Source organism: Emys orbicularis, chromosome 2 (genome assembly GCF_028017835.1).
Source record: "Emys orbicularis isolate rEmyOrb1 chromosome 2, rEmyOrb1.hap1, whole genome shotgun sequence".
Taxonomy (NCBI): Eukaryota; Metazoa; Chordata; order Testudines; family Emydidae; genus Emys; species Emys orbicularis.
In genome coordinates this window covers 256,711,059-256,729,917 of record NC_088684.1, presented here as the reverse complement: position 1 = coordinate 256,729,917, position 18,859 = coordinate 256,711,059, and the positions used below count along the sequence as shown (strand labels likewise).

The 18,859-nt window shown below is 44.5% G+C and overlaps 2 protein-coding genes across 3 annotated transcripts in view; one reads left to right on the top strand and one right to left on the bottom strand.

Moving 5' to 3' along the window:
• Positions 1–4,097, top strand: part of NMT2 (N-myristoyltransferase 2) — a 63,367-nt gene extending 59,270 nt beyond the window's left edge. Inside the window, exons 11-12 of the mRNA XM_065399628.1 lie at positions 3,764–3,901; positions 4,077–4,097. Coding sequence (XP_065255700.1) covers positions 3,764–3,901; positions 4,077–4,097 — 159 coding nt within the window. The remainder of the gene's footprint in view (positions 1–3,763; positions 3,902–4,076) is intronic.
• Positions 4,098–8,012: 3,915 nt separating this feature from the next.
• On the bottom strand, positions 8,013–11,991 carry RPP38 (ribonuclease P/MRP subunit p38). Of its 2 annotated transcripts, XM_065399718.1 has the most exons (3): positions 11,907–11,991; positions 10,600–10,667; positions 8,013–9,077 (listed from the first exon to the last, which is right to left on the bottom strand). In XM_065399718.1, the coding sequence occupies exon 3, from the start codon at positions 9,042–9,044 to the stop codon at positions 8,193–8,195; it is 852 nt and encodes a 283-aa protein (XP_065255790.1). In that variant the 5' UTR covers positions 9,045–9,077; positions 10,600–10,667; positions 11,907–11,991; the 3' UTR covers positions 8,013–8,192. The 2 variants fall into 2 exon arrangements, with proteins under 2 accessions (XP_065255790.1, XP_065255789.1); XM_065399717.1 differs by lacking the exon at positions 10,600–10,667.
• Between the last annotated feature and the right edge of the window lie 6,868 nt (positions 11,992–18,859).

The window sequence follows — 18,859 nt, the reverse complement described above, 5'->3', positions numbered from 1 at the left end:
GTGTGGATGAGACAATGTTGTAGAGAGGAAGGGTTTAGATTCATTAGGAATTGGGGAAACTTTTGGGATGGGGGAGCCTATACAGGAAGGATGGGCTCCACCTAAACCAAAGTGGAACCCGACTGCTGGCACTTAACATTAAAAAGGTTGCAGAGCAGTTTTAAAACTAGGAGATGGGGGAAAGCCGACTGCTGCAGAGGAGCATGTGGATCGGACAGAGACTTCTCTTAGGGGAGAGTCTAATGATAGAGAATCTCCAGGTTATAGTCAGGAGCAGAGGATGGAGGAGGATAATGTAAGGGCCAGATCAGACGAGAAACATTCACATAAAGAATCTGACACATCAGAAAAGGGCAGACAAATAAACAGTGACAAGTTTTTAAGTGCTTGTACACAAATGCTAGAAGTCTAAATAATAAGATGGGTGAACTAGAGTGCCTCGTGATAAAGGAGGAAATTGATATAATAGGCATCACAGAAACCTGGGTGGACTGAGAGCAATCAATGGGACACAATCATTCCGGAGTACAAAATATATCGGAAGGACAGAACAGGTCATGCGGGGCGGGGAGTGGCACTGTATGTGAAAGAAAATGTAGAATCAAATGAAGTAAAAATCTTAAGTGAATCCACATGTTCCATAGAATCTCTATGGATAGTAATTTCATGCTCTAATAAGAATATAACATTAGGGATCTATTATCGACCACCTGACCAGAACAGTGATAGTAATGATGAAATGCTAAGGGAAATTAGAGAGGCTATCAAAATTAAGAACTCAATAATAGTGGGGGATTTCAATTATCCCCATATTGACTGGGAACATGTCACCTCAGGACGAAATGCAGCGACAAAATTTCTCGATACTTTAAATGACTGCTTCTTGGAGCAGCTGGTATGGGAACCCACCAGGGGAGAGGCAACTCTAGATTTAGTCCTGAGTGGAGCGCAGGAGCTGGTCCAAGAGGTAACTATAACAGGACCGCTTGGAAATAGTGACCATAATATAACAACATTTAACATCCCTGTGGTGGGAAGAACATCTCAACAGCCCAACACTGTGGCATTTAATTTAAAAAAGGGGAACTATGCAAAAATGAGGGGGTTAGTAAAACAGAAATTAAAAGGTACAGTGACTAAAGTGAAATTCCCATCAAGCTGCATGGGCACTTTTTAAAGACACCATAATAGAGGCCCAACTTAAATGTATACCCCAAATTAAGAAACACAGTAAAAGAACTAAAAAAGAGCCACCGTGGCTTAACAACCATGTAAAAGAAGCAGTGAGAGATAAAAAGACTTCCTTTAAAAAGTGGAAGTCAAATCCTAGTGAGCTAAATAGAAAGGAGCATAAACACTGTCAAATTAAGTATAAAAATGTAATAAGAAAAGCCAAAGAAGAGTTTGAAGAACGGCTAGCCAAAAACTCAAAAGGTAATAACAAAATGTTTTTTAAGTACATCAGAAGCAGGAAGCCTGCTAAACAACCAGAGGGGCCCCTCGATGATCGAGATACAAAAGGAGCGCTTAAAGACGATAAAGTCATTGCGGAGAAACTAAATGGATTCTTTGCTTCAGTCTTCACGGCTGAGGATGTTAGGGAGATTCCCAAACCTGAGCTGGCTTTTGTAGGTGACAAATCTGAGGAACTGTCACAGATTGAAGTGTCACTAGAGGAGGTTTTGGAATTAATTGATAAACTTAACATTAACAAGTCCAGATGGCATTCACCCAAGAGTTCTGAAAGAACTCAAATGTGAAGTTGCGGAACTATTAACTAGGGTTTGTAACCTGTCCTTTAAATCGGCTTCTGTACCCAACGACTGGAAGATAGCTAATGTAACGCCAATATTTTAAAAGGGCTCTAGAGGTCATCCCGGCAATTACAGACCGGTAAATTTAACGTTGGTACCGGGCAAATTAGTCGAAACAATAGTAAAGAATAAAATTGTCAGACACATAGAAGAACATAAATTGTTGGGCAAAAGTCAACATGGTTTCTCTAAAGGGAAATCGTGTCTTACTAATCTATTAGAGTTCTTTGAAGGGGTCAATAAACATGTGGACAAGGGGGATCCAGTGGACATAGTGTACTTAGATTTCCAGAAAGCCTTTGACAAGGTCCCTTACCAAAGGCTCTTACGTAAATTAAGTTGTCATGGGATAAAAGGGGAAGGTCCTTTCATGGATTGAGAACTGGTTAAAAGACGGGAACAAAGGGTAGGAATTAATGGTAAATTCTCAGAATGGAGAGGGGTAACTAGTGGTGTTCCCCAAGGGTCAGTCCTAGGACCAATCCTATTCAACTTATTCATAAATGATCTGGAGAAAGGGGTTCACTCCCTCTGGGGCACCTGGCATTGGCCACTGTTGGTAGACAGGATACTGGGCTAGATGGACCTTTGTTCTGACCCAGTACGGCCGTTCTTATGTTCTTATGTAGGAGACCAGTGGGCACGGGAAGGAGGGTTCAGGGGGCTAGGGCCCCAGGGAGGGGGTGCAGGGGGCTGGGGCATGGGAAGGAGGGTGCAGCCAGTGCATGGGGGACAGACTGTAGGTGTGTGGACTGGTGGCTGGGGGCAGTCCTTGGATGGGAGGCTAGATAGGCACAGTCCCTGGATGGAGGGGTTGAGGGCTGGGAGCAGGTGCTGGGGAGGCAGTTCCTGGGTGGAGGACTGGATGCTGGAGGGGGCAGTCCCTGGGGGGGGGCTGTTCTGCCCTGGACAGGGCACCCTGTCTCTGCAAAGCAGGCACGTGTGCCAGACCACTGTTGGGGGGTGTCTGGATGCTGGGGGGACAGTCCCAGGAGGGTTGGGTGATGTGGGGCATTCCCTGGGTGGGGGGGACTGGGTGCCTGGAGGACAGTCCCTGGCTCGGGTGAGCACCCCACCCCGGGCAGGGCTCCTCATCTTTGCAGGCAGACTCCGCAGCCATGCTCTCCAGGCACCCAGCCCAGCCACGCTGCCAGCAGCAGCGTGTCATGCCATGCCACCCCTCCAGTAAATTAATTTTAAGTTAATGTCTTGACTTATTTTGCTAATTTAAAATGCTCTTGATAGACATTTGCCAGTATTGAAATGAAAGGTACTAAATTGATTTGAATCCTATTGCTGTCATATAACAAATATTAAATCTTTTTTTTTTTTTTTTTTTTTTTTTTTGCAGCAGTATTGCAGTGGTTCTCAAACTGTGGGTCGGAACCCCAAAGTGGGTCGCAACCCTGTTTTAATGGAGTCGCCAGGGCTGGCGTTAGACTTGCTGGGGCCTGGGACTGAAGCCGAAGCCTGAGCTTTGGCTTCCATTTAGCTTCACACCAACCTGCGGTGGCAGGGCATATGCTGTGCCCCCCCCTGCCCAGGGCGGCAGGGCTTGGTGGGGCTCAGGTTTCTGTCCCCCCTGCTGGGGTCATGTAGTAATTTTTGTTGTCAGAAGGGGGTCCCGGTGCAATGAAGTTTGAGAACCCCTGATGTATTGTATTGTGGATGGGGCCCACATAACACATAGAGAGCTGTATGCGTCCCACGATGGTAAATAGGTTAAGAACCACTGTTCTAGAGATACAACCTTCAGTCTAAATTCCCCTATGTGATATGCAGACAGAATCACTTTCTATTCTGCATGCATATCAGAATGCAGGATCAAATCTAATGTCTATTTAGTGAAAATCATTAGACTCTCGGATACATTTATACCCATTATGTGTATATATAAAGTATCATTTGAAAATCAAAATAAAATTTCAAAAATGTTTTGATATTTCCAGAAAGGATTTGATGTGTTCAATGCACTAGACTTGATGGAAAACAAAACATTCCTGGAAAAACTCAAGTTTGGGATAGGAGATGGGAACTTGCAGTATTATTTGTACAACTGGCGGTGTCCTGGCATGGAATCTGAAAAGGTAAGAGAGAAAAGAGCTTCTGTGCACAGTTAATAAAAATAAATTAATTTAAGAATGTCAAAACAGTCAAAACTTAATTTTTTTTAATTGAACATCTAAGATTCATAATTAAGTTCAAAAAGCCAATATTTGTTGCTGTACTTGCATTAACTACTGCATTTTGGTCTTACTTTAGGTTGGCCTTGTATTACAATAAGGAGGACCCTTGTGTTTCTAGAACTCTGAAGCTGTCATTTGGATTGATTTAATCTACATAACAGTTCTTGGAACAGTATTGTTCAAGAGGAATAAAAGCACAACATCAGTGAAATTGAAATAATCCATCAAATCTAAAATAATGAAGAAATCCGTAGCTGACCAATTTTCACATTTTCAGATAAAATGAAAAGTTCATGAAACTTTTATTGTCCATAAAAAGAATAAAAGCACATTCATTTAATTTTCAAAGCTTAGCTCGCACCTTGATAAAAAGACGGTATTTTTTTCCACTCTGTAGAAAAGACTGTTTTGTACAAACTGAACTGCAGTGGTGGATTAGGGTACGAAAATCTTTGCTATTATGTGAATGAACTGCTGCATTTCTATTTATTAAGTGGTGGTGTATGTTTGTCAGTGTAACAGAATGAAGGATCCAAACTGAGTATCTTTGCTTATAAAATTCACATGGATGTCATCATTTGAGGTAAAATAATGGAGTTATGATACATTTGTAGCTAATATGAAAGTCTTGGATGTTTTTGTAACTGGAGCAGTATGAAAATGTGCTGGTTTGACTAGTGCATTTGTTTCTCCATAAGCAACGCTGCCAAATCAATAAAAATACAGATTTGTACTTTGATCTTCAATAGATCAGTGGATTGATTCAGTAGTATTGCACTGTTCAGTGCAGATATCTGTTGCCAGAATGATTATAAATTACTGTACTTAATTTATAGTTGTGGCACAAAACCTTAGTTTTTCCTCAGTAGATCAACACCAGCCTGTGTGTAAAACTAAGAATTTTGGTAATGCTATCAAACTATTTATAGTTTTGAATGTTTTCAATGCTTCTGCAAAATTGCACATATTTCTTTGTCTACTTTGAAGTCTGTAATTCTAACGAAAAGTATCTTGTGTAAATAAGCATTCATAAATTGTTACTGGTAGTGTTTTTATCCTGAATTTTGAACAAAAGGTTTCACTGCATATAGTGCCAGTAATCTTCTCCCTATCCCCTGGAAAGACTATGTACTGGCCTTAACTTAAATTCACCAACTTGATTTTTATTTCCTCATGAATGCTCTGCAACCAGAAGCATTTGGAATACGTTCCATAATGTCATATTCATAGCTTAAATTGTGATGGCAATTCTTAGAGTTTAGTTATGCTATAGTCACATGAGCAGCAAAATCTACACTTCCAGCTGAAAGTGCCAAATAGTGGTGAAGGTTACATGCTGTGCAGGTATTTTGGACATTACTTGAATATTTGGTGAAATATTTATGGATAAACCTGGGGCTTTAACACCCCCATAACTCTAAATGAGAGAGCAAATTTTGCTCAACTTTAGGAGCTGTCTGAAATTAGCAATGGAGAGAGAGAGAGAGAGAGAGATTTAGTTCTGCCTCTATCACTGGACTTAACACCTTGTATAGCAGCTTATCTCATAAAAGTCATTTTTTTATAATGGAAGGGGACTCTACCCCATATGTACAAGGGTAACAGGCTCTCAGGCTTTGTCTAAACTATGATTTAAAGGCATATTGCTAGGTAAATGTGTTCTAACCCATACTAATACAGTTACTCTAATGTGCACAGTGCAGCCTGCTTCAATATGTGCTCAAGTTAAAGCACACTGCCCTTGTCTACATTAGATTTTGAAAGGTAGTACATTCCAACCCCCCAGGGTTGGCTTCCAATTATCCATAGTAGGATTTAATTAGCCACTTATGTCATTAAAGCTAAAATGGTTTGTACCTTAAAATCACTGAGGGCCTATTGCTGGCCTGAAGAACACAAGCTGTGTCTACACAGGCACATCCAGGAAAGTTATGACAAATCAACTTAACCTTACATTGATGTGCATAAGTTGAAGCCTATTAACCACTCACATGGATGCTCTCATGCAAGAATAAAGCAGCCTTAGTCTGCGATAGTTTAATTCTCTGCCAAAGAGTGAGGATTAAACCAGTGGTTTCTGAATTTATTAATGTGAGCTACAAACTGCATTTTGTCTTCTTTTGCACCTACCATTACATATATGAACCCTCAGCCCCAGCACTGCAACCCTAAATCCCATCTAGGTTCAGAGGTGGGGGGAGGGTTTGGAGCTCACCCTGGACTCACCCCAGTGGCAGCTCCAGTCCGGGGCGGGGAGGGTTGGCCCCAGCTCTGGGCATTGCAATTGGGTGCATGGGGGTGCAGCACCACTCATTTTTGCACACACACACGTGTTTGACAGAGGGGTGGCCAGGCCAAATTTGAGTGGCACTGCATCATGGCACACAGGGTTGCAATGCCACTCCTGTTTGGCCCTTCTACTCTATCATGATAGAGTAGCTGCACCAAACTTGAGTGGCACTGTGACCACAAGCATCAAGTTGCAACACCCAGCATGGGGAACTGGACCGTGTCCCACAGGACAAGAGCTGCTGCTGTGGGTGAGAGCTTGGCAGGTTTTCTCTCCAACACCCCTACCGCATTGGAGCCTTCCATCTGCACCAAGCTGGGAAAAGTATATGTTAGCCTAAGTCTGGGCTCAGCAACAGGTTATTCTGACCCTGGACGTGGCAACCCATCTAGAACCTTCCCACAACCCACTGCTTGGGAAACACTATCTTAAACTAAGGCCATTTTATTCCTGAATGAGAACAGCTATTGGGGTGGTAATGTGCTTTAATTTACCCTTTTCGTTGATTCACCTTAACTTTCCTGAGTGACAAGCCCAAAGAACACACACAGCAAGGCTAAAAATTAGTATCTGCTTTTTTTTTTTTCCCCAGGCAGGGGCTTGTGGGCATTTTGCTATTAGAAGCCTCTGCTGCAGTTTGCTTTTGACCCCTTAACTTGTACGTGAGTGGAGGGAGAAGGGGAATCCAGAATACAGGCAGCCTAGATAATCTTTGACCTGGAACATAGAAGTTTCTCCCCTATTTAAAAAAACAAAACACAGGCTCACTTAAAGAAAGAGGTTTTTGCTAGCTTTCTTCCTGAAGGACAGTAGTAGCTAGTGAGTAAAATGTGAGATCTAAGTAAACTACTTCTATTTTGTTGAGATTATACACTTTTTTTTTTTATTGCAGTCTGAGCTGCTTCATTGTTCCCTACCTTCTAAACATCCTGACACAATTTCCTGCAAAATATCTGGTGTGTGCTCTCATTACATTCTACTGCTTACTATGGCAGTTTCTTAAAGTGCATTTCCCTTCAAGAGTTAAGTAGCATACCATTTTCAGCTATTTGGAATTATTACAATTCTTACCTGCCATTTAATGTGCAATAGTACATAAAATATATCTGAAGTTATTGGAAATAGTTTCTAAACTCCCTTTGTGAAATAATTTTGACAGTTAACTTCGTCTTTGTATTATGTGGATCCTGTGAGAAAATGTCTCGGTTTGCATACAACAGTCTTTTTTAAAATGCATTTTTCCTGCAACAGAAGTATTTAATTATTCGTATGTTGATCAAGACTAATGTTTTCCTTTAGCATATCAGAGACCAAATATATCTGGAAACCAGTTTAGCATGCATCTCTTGACCAAAACCAACCTCGTAGAGCAGAGTATTAACATTCAAAACCAGAGCCTGTGTGCGTGCCTACCAGTTACAGATGTTTGCTTGAAACATCTTATAGATGACCAGCTTTTAAAAAACAAAGTTTATACCAGCATGGACACTTGTTTGAATAAACTTTCAATTTTGATATTCATTTGTTTGAATAGTTACATTTAATTTTAGAGTTTTGTTCTAAGTATATTCATTCCCTAAAAACAAAAGAATTTGCTTGATGCTTGATGCTTTTTCAACAGCAAATGCACATTCTAGAACGATACCACACACCAGTAAGCCCAGGCTCTCTAAACAATAATTAAGCACATCTTAAGAAAGCAGTTAAAACTTATGCACAATTTTATAGATTGCATGCTTTAATGTCAGAACAAAACAAATATGAGTTCATCTTCTATTGGTCAAATGACTTTACTTCTGAAGCCATGACATTTAAAAGCAGTTAACTTAGTTACATGGGGCAGTTTCCAATACTACATCAAAATCACTTTACTCCCACTGTAAAGACCTGTACTAAACTAAGTTATTTTGAAGCAGCTTTTTTATTTTTGGGAGGTTTTCGTATCTTATTTGGATTTGGAACAAGCTTTTTAATTCTGAGAGCTTGTAAAGTTACATTTGAAGAATCCAACTTATTGCTTTCAGTACATTTCCACTTATGGCTTTGAGAGAACTCCTCCACTGAGGTCTCCATAAGCTTGGTATCTTGAATTTCCAAAGGATCAGTATATGCCTCCGCCATATGTTGCTCACTTCTATGGTGAATCCAGGGCACATCCAAGCTAGGTATCCGTGGTATTATAGCTTCGACTACTTCAGTAAAAGTATCAGAATTCTTTTTAAAACCCAGTGCTAGAACAGATGTTAAGCCAAGCATAGGAGCTATGCTTTCACTAAGACGTGGAACCTGGCCAGCTGGGACTGCTCGACTTGCACTGAGCTGAATAAGGTGCATGGTGATCATAGTAGGTTTTGCAGATTTACACACCAGCACTAGAAGTAGTTCATTTTTTTCCAAAGATCTAGTAACCTCATTAATTCCAATAGCAAGCTGTTTCCTGATGTTTAAGTCAGTCCATCCTTGTTCTTGTTGAATATGGTCTATTTCCTTCTCCTTTGGAAGTACACTACAATCACTAGCATCACATTTTTCTTTAATTTGCCCTTTTGCAATAGAACGTTTTTTCCTCCTTCGAGTCTCAATCTTTTTAAGTCCAATGTGTTTAATCCTTTCTTCCAAGGTCTGGAGTATAAAGTGCATATCATCTCCTTCTAGGGTGTTCCACTTGATATCATATGGGTTATTTAAAGATGTTTTTACAGTAATTTTCTTTGCTTTACGGACTGATCCACCCCTGGCCTGCGCTATGGGCATCTTGATGCTTTTCTCTGTGTTTTGACACCTCAGCTATGAATAAGAGAAAAGAGGAAACTACTAGTTAATATTTTAAAGATACCCAAAGTGAACAGTCTTTAAAAAGTGCCTCTCTTGGGCATGCAATAGTCAAACTCTTTCTATTGCAACAGATTTGTGCTTCTTAGTACCTTTCCTAATGTTTTAAGAGATCTATAGCCTGTTTCACACCAGCTCAGTACCACTTTTTAAAAAATCTTTACAAAAAGCACATTCAGGAATCACCCAATGAAATTAATAGGCAGCAGCTTTAAAACAAAAGGAAGTACTTCTTCCACAACACAGAGTCAACCTGTGAATTCATTGCCAGGGGATGCTGTGAAGATCAAAATCATAACAGGGTTCAAAAAAGAACAAGATAAGTTCATAGAGAATAGGTCCATCAATGGATATTAGTCAAGATGGTCTGGGATGCAACCCCATGCTTTAAGTGTTCCTAGCCTCCGATTGCCAGAAGCTGTTCTGTTCATTGCCTCTGAAGCACCTGGCATTGGCCACTGTCAGGAGACAGGATACTGGGCTAGCTGGATTGGTCTGACCCAGTGTGGCTGTTCTTATGTAGTATTAGACTTCAGTAATTACTTGGTAACATAGCACCTGCTCCATTCATTAATGAAAAAGCAACAAGTCAAGACTTGTGCCAAAAGTGATACATCTGAAACTCCATAGAGGCTGCTAGAGGTTCTACAGATTAAAAAACTAAGTCAAAACAAACTGTTGAAGTTGTAGGAAACAAATATTTAATTTTTACTGCTGCACATATATATTTTGGAAACTATCAAGAGAACAATGATCTGAACCTATACTATCTCAGGTGTAGCAAACTATTTTATATTCTTGAATTCATGAAGTATCTTTACTTTGATTAGCATCCTCAATCTTTCCCCTTTTGCAATGTAATTCACATTAGCAAGTGTTCTTGTTTACTGGCATTTAGAAGATACAATTTTTTAAAACTAATTCTTAGGCTTTAGTAAGGAAAGGCAGATATTCTATTGTACGCCTCCATGGAAACTCAGATTTGACCTGTAACAGCAGCATGTTATTCCACACATGGTATTGTGACATCTAAACTAAAGAAGCTCAGGTTTCAAATCAGAAAGGTTGAGACCTGTCATTCTCAAGGGAAGATCCACAATTACAGAACTCCCTCTAGAGAACAGACCAAGCACAATATTACTCACATTTAAAGGACAATAAGTATCTAGTTTATATAGATATTTCCCAAATAACCATTTCATAAGTCACCCTAGTCCTGCCTACATAGGCAAAAAGGTGTGTTTTTAATCAAGTTAGCTCAACTTGATTGAAATCACTCTAGCACCTTGAAGACACAATTTAACACCATTACGATCATTTGGGCTGCTCATGTGCCTACGCTCTCACCTAGACCACAACACAACCAGCTCAAATGATCTTACAATAGTTTCTCCAAATCAAGCTGTGTCTACACAGACATTTGGGAGGGTAGGGTTGTCTTCATTGAGTACAGTTAACTACTTGATGGAAAAAATACCTCTTCTGCCCATGTAGACAGGCGCAATAACACTGTTTTCCAGGCAATCAACTACCACCATCTGTTCACTATAAAACAGAAGAAGGAAAATAAAAATAAAGAAGTTTATGCTGACTATGGGATGGGAGTTTTTCCTTTTAGAGGCTATTTGATATCTTTTAATTTTATAGCTAATCCAGAGGGGTTTTTTTAGTAGCATAAGCTTAAATTGTAAGATGTCTCATAAAAGGAGCAACCTAAAGGCCGAAGGAACAACAAGACAGAAAGGTAAGTATATGCTACTGCTGGAGAGGCTGAATGTGTGTACCATGGGCACAGCCTAAGAGGAGAAGTGACAGCCTATGATGGAGTGGGGCAAAATGAGAATGTACCTTTTGGATTTTCTTCATCTGAAGACTTTTAAGGAGGGACCCTATGCCATATGCGTAGCCTTCATACTGGACAGAGACCAAGAAAGAAGACAGCAGTAGAGTAGTATACAAAAAGTAGTAGGACAGATAAGAGAGATTAGCCAGGCTCAAATCTCATTGTGTGGAAGGGGTTTTGCTCCATGAGATTTGATTTCTCTCTCCTTCCCAAATAATCAGATTAAGGGAGAGTGATAGTAAAAATAAATATCCTATGGATTCTCTACAATATGTGTACTTTGTACCACAATTTTATGTAATATAGGTGCATTGTTTTTGTTCAGGTATCATTTAATATTGGGTCCATGGTCCTAAAATCATCCTAGATGTTATAAAGATGAGTATTTTAAAAGTATGTACATAAATGGGGCTTAAAAATACACTTGTGAGCAGGAAGCCTTTCCTGGGGAGTGTGCGGGTTACGGCTACGTCTTCAATTTCTGTAGAATTGTTTAAGATAAGATGATAATTCCAGCCCTTTGCAAGCATAAGGGCTGGAAACATCACAAACATGAACTACATATAACATGCTGAAAGACACCTTTAACACTTCTGCTGTTAGGTAAAGCTATAAGCAACAGCGGTAGAGTGAAATTAGCAAGTATCTAGTTAGTTTTGCAGGATCTTTCTGAGAAACATGTTGACAACAGTGAAGCTGTCAGTAATAATGCATTTTCACGTTTGCTGCCATGGAAAGATCTGAGCAGAAGAGGCAGGCACTGAAATTATTCACTGGATAAGGTAATCAAAAAAATGAAGGTTGGATGACTGATTGAGTATCCTCCTGCCATAGCTAAAGGAGGAATATAGTGCTGATCACCAGGGGTAACAGACTAGGGTTACATCCCTGGACTAATCTGGTGGACATACTCACATATCACCTATAGCTTTTATATTTACCTCTGACTAATAGATTTAGTTCTCCAAACAGTAGATGTTCTGTTAAATATCTGAAGCCCTGTAGATACCTCAGAACACCAAACCTACGAAATAATGGTAAACTGTGATTATGAGCAAAATATCAACATTTAGCCTTGCTTATCTGCTCATTGAACTAATGTTTAAAACCTGCCACTTCTCTATTCAGAAACTAAGAACAACATCCAAATCCCAATTCTAGTGACAGACTTGGAACCATGCAGTAGGTGCCCAACCCCAATTCATCTTATCCCCACCTGAGCCGGAACCCCTTGGCCCCTCCCCCCAATCCCCACCCGGGCCGCAACCCCCCACCCGGGCCGCAACCCGCCGGCCCCCCTCCCCCACCTGAGCCAGAACCTCCCAAGCCTCCAACCCCCAGGGGAGCGGGAACCCCCATCCTCTCTTCGTCATGAGCCAGAACTAAACCCCAACCCCTCCTCCACCATCCCCCTCGCACCGGGCCCGGGCCCGGGCCCCCGCCCCTGTCCTCTCCCTCGGACCGAGCCGCCGGCCCCAGTCGCGCGCGCCTCATCCGCTGCCTGATGCAGCCTCCTACGGCCTGTCGCTGAGCCCGCGCCCCGCCGCCGGCAGGCCCGGCCCGAGACTCGCCTCCTTCCGCCGCTGGCGCTGAGGCTCGTAGGCCGCGGTGCGCCCGCAACGTGCCGCCAGGGGGCGCTGCAAGAACGGCAGCGCCGTGTGCGCCGGAACCCGGCCCCGCCAGGCCCCGCTCCTGCCGGCCTGCTCCGAGCGAGCCCCACGTGCGCCGGTGTAACGACAAAAGCAGCGGCCGGCGGCACATCCCGCCCGCCCTAGCAGCGGTTACCGCCAGGTGAGTATGGCCGGCAGAATTTGCTACCAGTGGCACTGACGTGTGAGCAGCACAACATGAATATTTCAGTTGATTTATTACATGGTCCGAATGAGAAAAGCGTCTCTCATTTTGTAGGCAAGTCTGCAGTGCATGCGCCTGTCACATCTTCCGGTCCAGGGTAACCCTGCGCAAATCGCACAGGTTCACGCTGTGTAAGCATAGGCAGTACAAGATAATCTGTGTCTGTCAGTATATATTGGTATCCCTCCTTTGTTGCTGGTAATGGTCCTATTAAATCAATTCCCAACAGTTCCCAGCTCCGACTGACCTATATGCAAGGGTACCAGTTACAGTCATACTTCACATTTCTCTTACTAAATGTTCTCAATAAGCCCATATGTCGTAAGCAGAGTAAACGCTGTAATACGGTTACAACAGCCACAAAATCAGAATGGAATGACCACTTTTAAAAACACAAGAAAAAGAAATAAACAAACAAACAAAAAGAAGTACAGGAATGGGGTAGGAAAAACAATACAAGAGGACCCCTGAAGAAATATGCCATGCCAGTGTAAGGAGCTGTAGAGGTCATTGCTGGCTGTGCCGTGCCACTTGTATGCATTCACTCGTTGTGAATGCAAGGCCTCATTGTATAGCAATAATAAAAACGCATAATGATAAACAATTAACTTTAATTCTGTCTTTCAAAGATTTCTTACTTACTTTTAAGGAAACGAATAAGACTTTGTCATATATATGCTGTATGCACTACAAATACCAATAATGCATTGACAATTGAAAGGATGAATCAGAAATTTCTGAATAAACGTAGTAGATGTGTCTGATTCCAAAATTCACCTTTATGCTTTTGAAGGTGGTATCCACATTTAATTCTTTTCCCTCTTTCTGACAATGCAGACATCGTGCAACCTAGTTTGGATGGAACAATATGATAACATTAACATTTTTGTATGGAGATATTATTGCAAGGGAACAGAGTTCACATTTTCACACCAAATGTATTTATATATTTCTTTGTAAATTTCAAATTTGTATTTAAATTGTAAACAGCATTCTTCAGGGTTTAGTTTAATTACTTTACTTACCCAAACTGCAATGTCTTTTGTCATCCCTGGCCAGTAGTATCTTGATGTCAGCGCAGTTCTCATTTTGAATATTCCTTGATGTCCACCATGTGGACTGTCATGATACATTTCAAAGAGTTATAGTGCTTGTTTCATGGTGTGCACAACGACAACCTTTCTTCCTTTTGCAGAATGGAACAGTGTCCCCTCTCTTAATCAGAGAAGATGGAGCCCAGAGCCAGATTAAGGTTTCTCAGGGCCCTGGGCCAGAGCAAGTGGGGGGGCCCCTATCAACCCCTTCCACCTGTGGGCCCACCGCGTTCTGACCCTTCTGCCTGCGGCACCACCCACAGCCCCACCCCTTTCTGCCCCTTTCCCGGGACCCCGTCCCTGTTCCACCCAGGCCCCCCACATTCCATCTGCCCCACAACTCCTTTGTTCCTTTCTCCACCCCACCCCCCTTGTGGCCCAAGACCGGAGAAGCTCTGTCTCTGTGTCACGGCCCCGGGGCCATAGTGGGGAGTGAGAGCTCCTCCAGTCCCAGGGCCGCAGCAAGGGTCTGGGTGCCACTCTTATTTAGGGGACCAGGGTCAGGGTTCTGGGGCCTCTCCTGCCCCACCTGGCACTTCTGCCGGAGAGTGGGGTTGGGCACGGGGGCTTCCCCTGCAACCCCGCGGCTTCTGCTGGGGATGGGGTCGGAGGCTACTGGTGGGGGCTTCCCCCGCCCGAGAGCTTCTGCCAGGGAGGCTTCCCCCATCCCATGGCTTCTGGGGACGGGGTCAGGTGGGGAAGTGAGGTAATGCTGGAGGGGGGTCTTCCCCCATCCCGCAGCTTCTGCCAGGGATGGGATGGGGGCGACACTGCAGGAGCTTCTCCCGCCCCACCCACCGGGCGGAAGCTGGGGGCCCCCGCATTTGGCCAGGGCCCCTGGGCGTGGGTCCTGTAGGCCCAGTGTCTAATCCACCATTGAGGGAGATATGATGATGAAATCAAGTGTTGTACTTAAGGTATTACCAGTTATTTGCAAAGCCATTATTAATTATAAGGCATATGCATATCAAAGATATCTATATACTGTATGGGTCGGAATGGCTTGAGTACAAGGGGGTGGAATTTCAGTATATGGTTAGAACTGGATGTTGATTTTTTTTAAAAAGCAGAAATCATTGTTCAGTGAACATATAGTGATTGGTGTTGCTGCTTTCAGGATACACTGGATAACATACTTGAGAAACGAAGCAAAATCATAGGGGTTTTTGGTAACATTTATAAACTCATTTCTCATGTAACTGACAAATACGTTTGTTGCACCACCTACATAGGTAGCAAAGGAGATTTTCTGGAAAATTTGAATAAAACCAGTGATCCTAATCCCGGGTCCCATAGAAGGTAAGGTTAACGCTCCAAATAATCTCAATGTTGGGACATCAGGACCATCATTTATATGCTGAAGATTCCAATGTAATGTGTCTGTATTATATGAAAAAAAATTATTCCTTGCCTTCCAAAGGAAAGTTGACAGTAAATCGATGCAGGTTCAGTCTGCTTGCTTTATTCATTCCTTCAGGATATGTGTTACTCCGCATATATGCCAAAACATTTGCAATTTTTTCTCAAAAGATTTCCCTGAGTATTGTTCACAGAAGAAAACAGTTATGTAAGTGCAAACATGTAGTATCAATCCATATAATAATCACATTTCAGTTAGTAGGCATGACATGTACATTGCAGACATATAAGCAGGGTAAGCCAAAATCAACAATGCATCATTCATAGGCCAATCACAAGAGAGACATAAGTAAATTGGAGCTATGTGCATAATTTTGATGTATTTGTGGCTTACAAAATCTGACTGTAGTAGATCAATGCAGATCGAATGTCATTTGAGATAATGAGATCACCTACAAGATCAAAACCCATAAGCAGGGGTGCTTGAAGATAATGTGTTCAGAAAACAACAGAATAGATATGGAAACCCTCTCCTTACCTGCCATAATGATTTGTAGTACAATTAATTTTTTGCCTAGTACAGCGTTTTTGGAGAAAATAGTTTTCTGCAATTCCAAAGAATCTGAAATAAAGAAACCCCTATAACATACACATTTCAATATCCCCATGATCGCAGGCATTGTTACCAGATTTGCCTGTTACTTTTGGGGTATGCTCATTTATTAGGGTTACTGTTCTGGGGGGGAGGAGGGGAGGTTCTGTAATTCTATCAATGAACTGCTTGTGTCACTTATGTTTTCATACAGAGCTCTACTTCTCCCTTCTGCAAGTTCCCTCCCAATGGAGCTATCCTGCAGGACCTAGGTGCCCCAGGGCTGGGTTCCTCCAGCCCCAGAATCAGATGAATACACACACACACACATTCACAGAGCGCGTCTGAATGAACCAGGTCAATCAGCACTCCCAAGCTGACCCCCTTATATGCCCTGGACTCAGCAGGCTGGGTTGAGCAGCACTTCCAAGCTGCCACCCTCCTATGCCACAGGTTCAGCACGTCCCTGTCCCCACTTTCACGTTACAGTTGTTCTGGTAGTCACGCACTCGATGAGTGCACACCCCATACGATTTTTGGGTAATGCAGGGATCTTTAGCTTAGGTATGAGGAGCGTTGCTGCAGAGAGAGAAGCAACCAGCTTAACCATGAAAGTTATTTATTGCCCGGTAATAACCATACAAGGGGAGCCAAACAAACAAAACAGTTATAATAAATCTAACTTAAATTTGATTATAAAAGTCAGGGTTAGAGAACTATAACTGATCACACAAGTCAGGGTCAGAAGGCTATACCTAGAGAGAGAGAGTTGGGTTCTCACCACTTCGTGAAGCTTGAATCGATCAGGGTTCCCAGGAGACAGGCAGAGCCCCCAGCACGCAGTCAGGAGAAGATGAAGTCCCAGTGGAACTGATACAGATTTTAGATCCAGACATCAGAACACTTACTTGAGCATGGGTAGGGGTTTTTGTAGGGAAAGAACAGTGGTTCAAGGGAGAACACTAGATTTGTTTATGGGTAAACTGATGGCTCAAGGGAGCATACCAAAGTTGTTTTGTTCAGGCTAGACAATAGGAACTGATCATGTCTGGCTATGGGCGGTGTTCCTTCGAGGGAGCTCACATTGCAATTAGGCAGCTTCAGTATTTTGGATACCAATAAAGGATTTATTACTAGAATTGGTCTGATAACTACTGAGCTGGGTGTATGCAGGCGTGGGTTCATTAACATCTGGAGCAGAGATCCCCCATCATGCAGTGCTTCCCTGCTTTTCTGGTCCCAGAGTTCAGTGCGGTTCTTGCCTGGGAATCTCTGTTCTCCATTCTGTATGTTAATGGAAATGCCTCCCTGTCCCATCTTCGATGCAAAGGAGGCTAGGGGACTTGCCTTAATCCTGTCACCCTTGTCTGGAGGGGTTTCGGTGTGTTTCTCACTGCCTTCTCATTGCTTTTTGTAAGTCTTTCTTCTGATCAGTTTTGGTTCAAGCAGAGGCTGGGGTAGAGGGTGTCCTTTGTGAGTCAGGCAGGCTGGATACTGTACCCTGGTTCCCCAAGATCACAGAGCTGACAGGTAACAGCACGCAAACCATTTAAGAGGGTACATAAGACTTCTGTGGAAGGGTGCACAGTGCTAAAGGGTTTTTGGCCATGCATGGCAGGTTACTTGTCTCAGTAGACAATGAGCTACCCCTCTGCCTGCACACAGCCCCTAGCTACACCTTCCCTGCACACAGTCCCTAGCCAGTGATGAGCTGCCAAAATATTAACAACAGGTTCCCTCTTCCTCACCCCACGAGGGGGTCGTGCCCCCCCCGGACTCCTGCCCCATCCAACCCCCCATGTTCCTTGAGGCCCCCCCCCGGGACCACTGCCCCATCCACCCCCCTTCCCTGTCCCCTGACTGCCCCCTGCCGCCCCATCCAACCCCTCCTCGCATTCCTGATGGCCCCCTGGAACTCCTGCCCCATCCAACCACCCTTTGTCTCTGTCCCCGACTGCCCCCCACCACCCCATCCAACCCCTGCTCCTTCCTGACTGCCCTCCGGGACCCTTGCCCCCATTCAATCCCCCTGTTCCCTGCCCTCTGACCGCCCTGACCCATATCCACCCCCCCACAAGCCCCAGAACTCCCCTGTCCTCTTCCAACACCCCCTCCCTGCTCCCTTACCGCGCTGCCTGGAGCCTCTCGGCCGGGTCCGGGTCTCGGTCTGCTCGGCTGGGGCCGGGGCTGGGGCCGATTGGCCGGGACCGGGACCGGGACCGGCTCTGCGGGGCCCAATCCGGGCCGGAGCCGCTCGGCCGGGACTGGGGCCAGCGCTGCGGGGCCCAAGCCGGGCCGGGCTGGGGCCGCTCAGCCGGGACAGGAGCCAGCACCGCAGGGCCTGAGCCGGGCCGGGCCGGAGCCGCTCGGCCAGGACCGGGGCCGGTGCTGCGGGACCCGGGCCGGAGCCACTTGTCCAGGACCGGGACCGGCGCCGCGGGGCCCGAGCCAGGCCGGGCTGGAGCCGCTCGGCCGGGACCGGAACCGGCGCTGCAGGGCCCGAGCCGGGCCGGGCCGGAGCCACTCAGCCGGGACTGGGACCGGCGCCACGGGGCCCGAGCCGGGCCAGGCCGGAGCCGCTCGGCCAGAACCGGGGCCGGAGCCGGTCAGCCGGGACTGGGACTGGCGCCGCGGGGTCCGAGCTGGGCCAGGCCGGGGCCAGAGCCGCTCGGCCGGGACCGGCGCCGCGGGGCCAGAGCTGCTCGGCCGGGACTGGGGCCGGAGCCGCTCGGCCGGGACTGGGACCAGCGCCGTGGGGCCTGAGCCAAGCCGGAGCCGCTGGTATTGCGTCATACATGATATGAATTGCATCATGTTATTCCTAGAAGTCATGGATGATGCAATCATAACGAAGCTTACATCACTCTGCTGAACAAATTGCCCTATATCAGCTCTAGAAATCATGCAGTGTCGTGCTCTCTTATTTGTCAGTGTTTGATTTTGCAAAGGGACACATTTCTGTTTGGCCAAAGTGAGCAGAGATGCCTCGTACTTG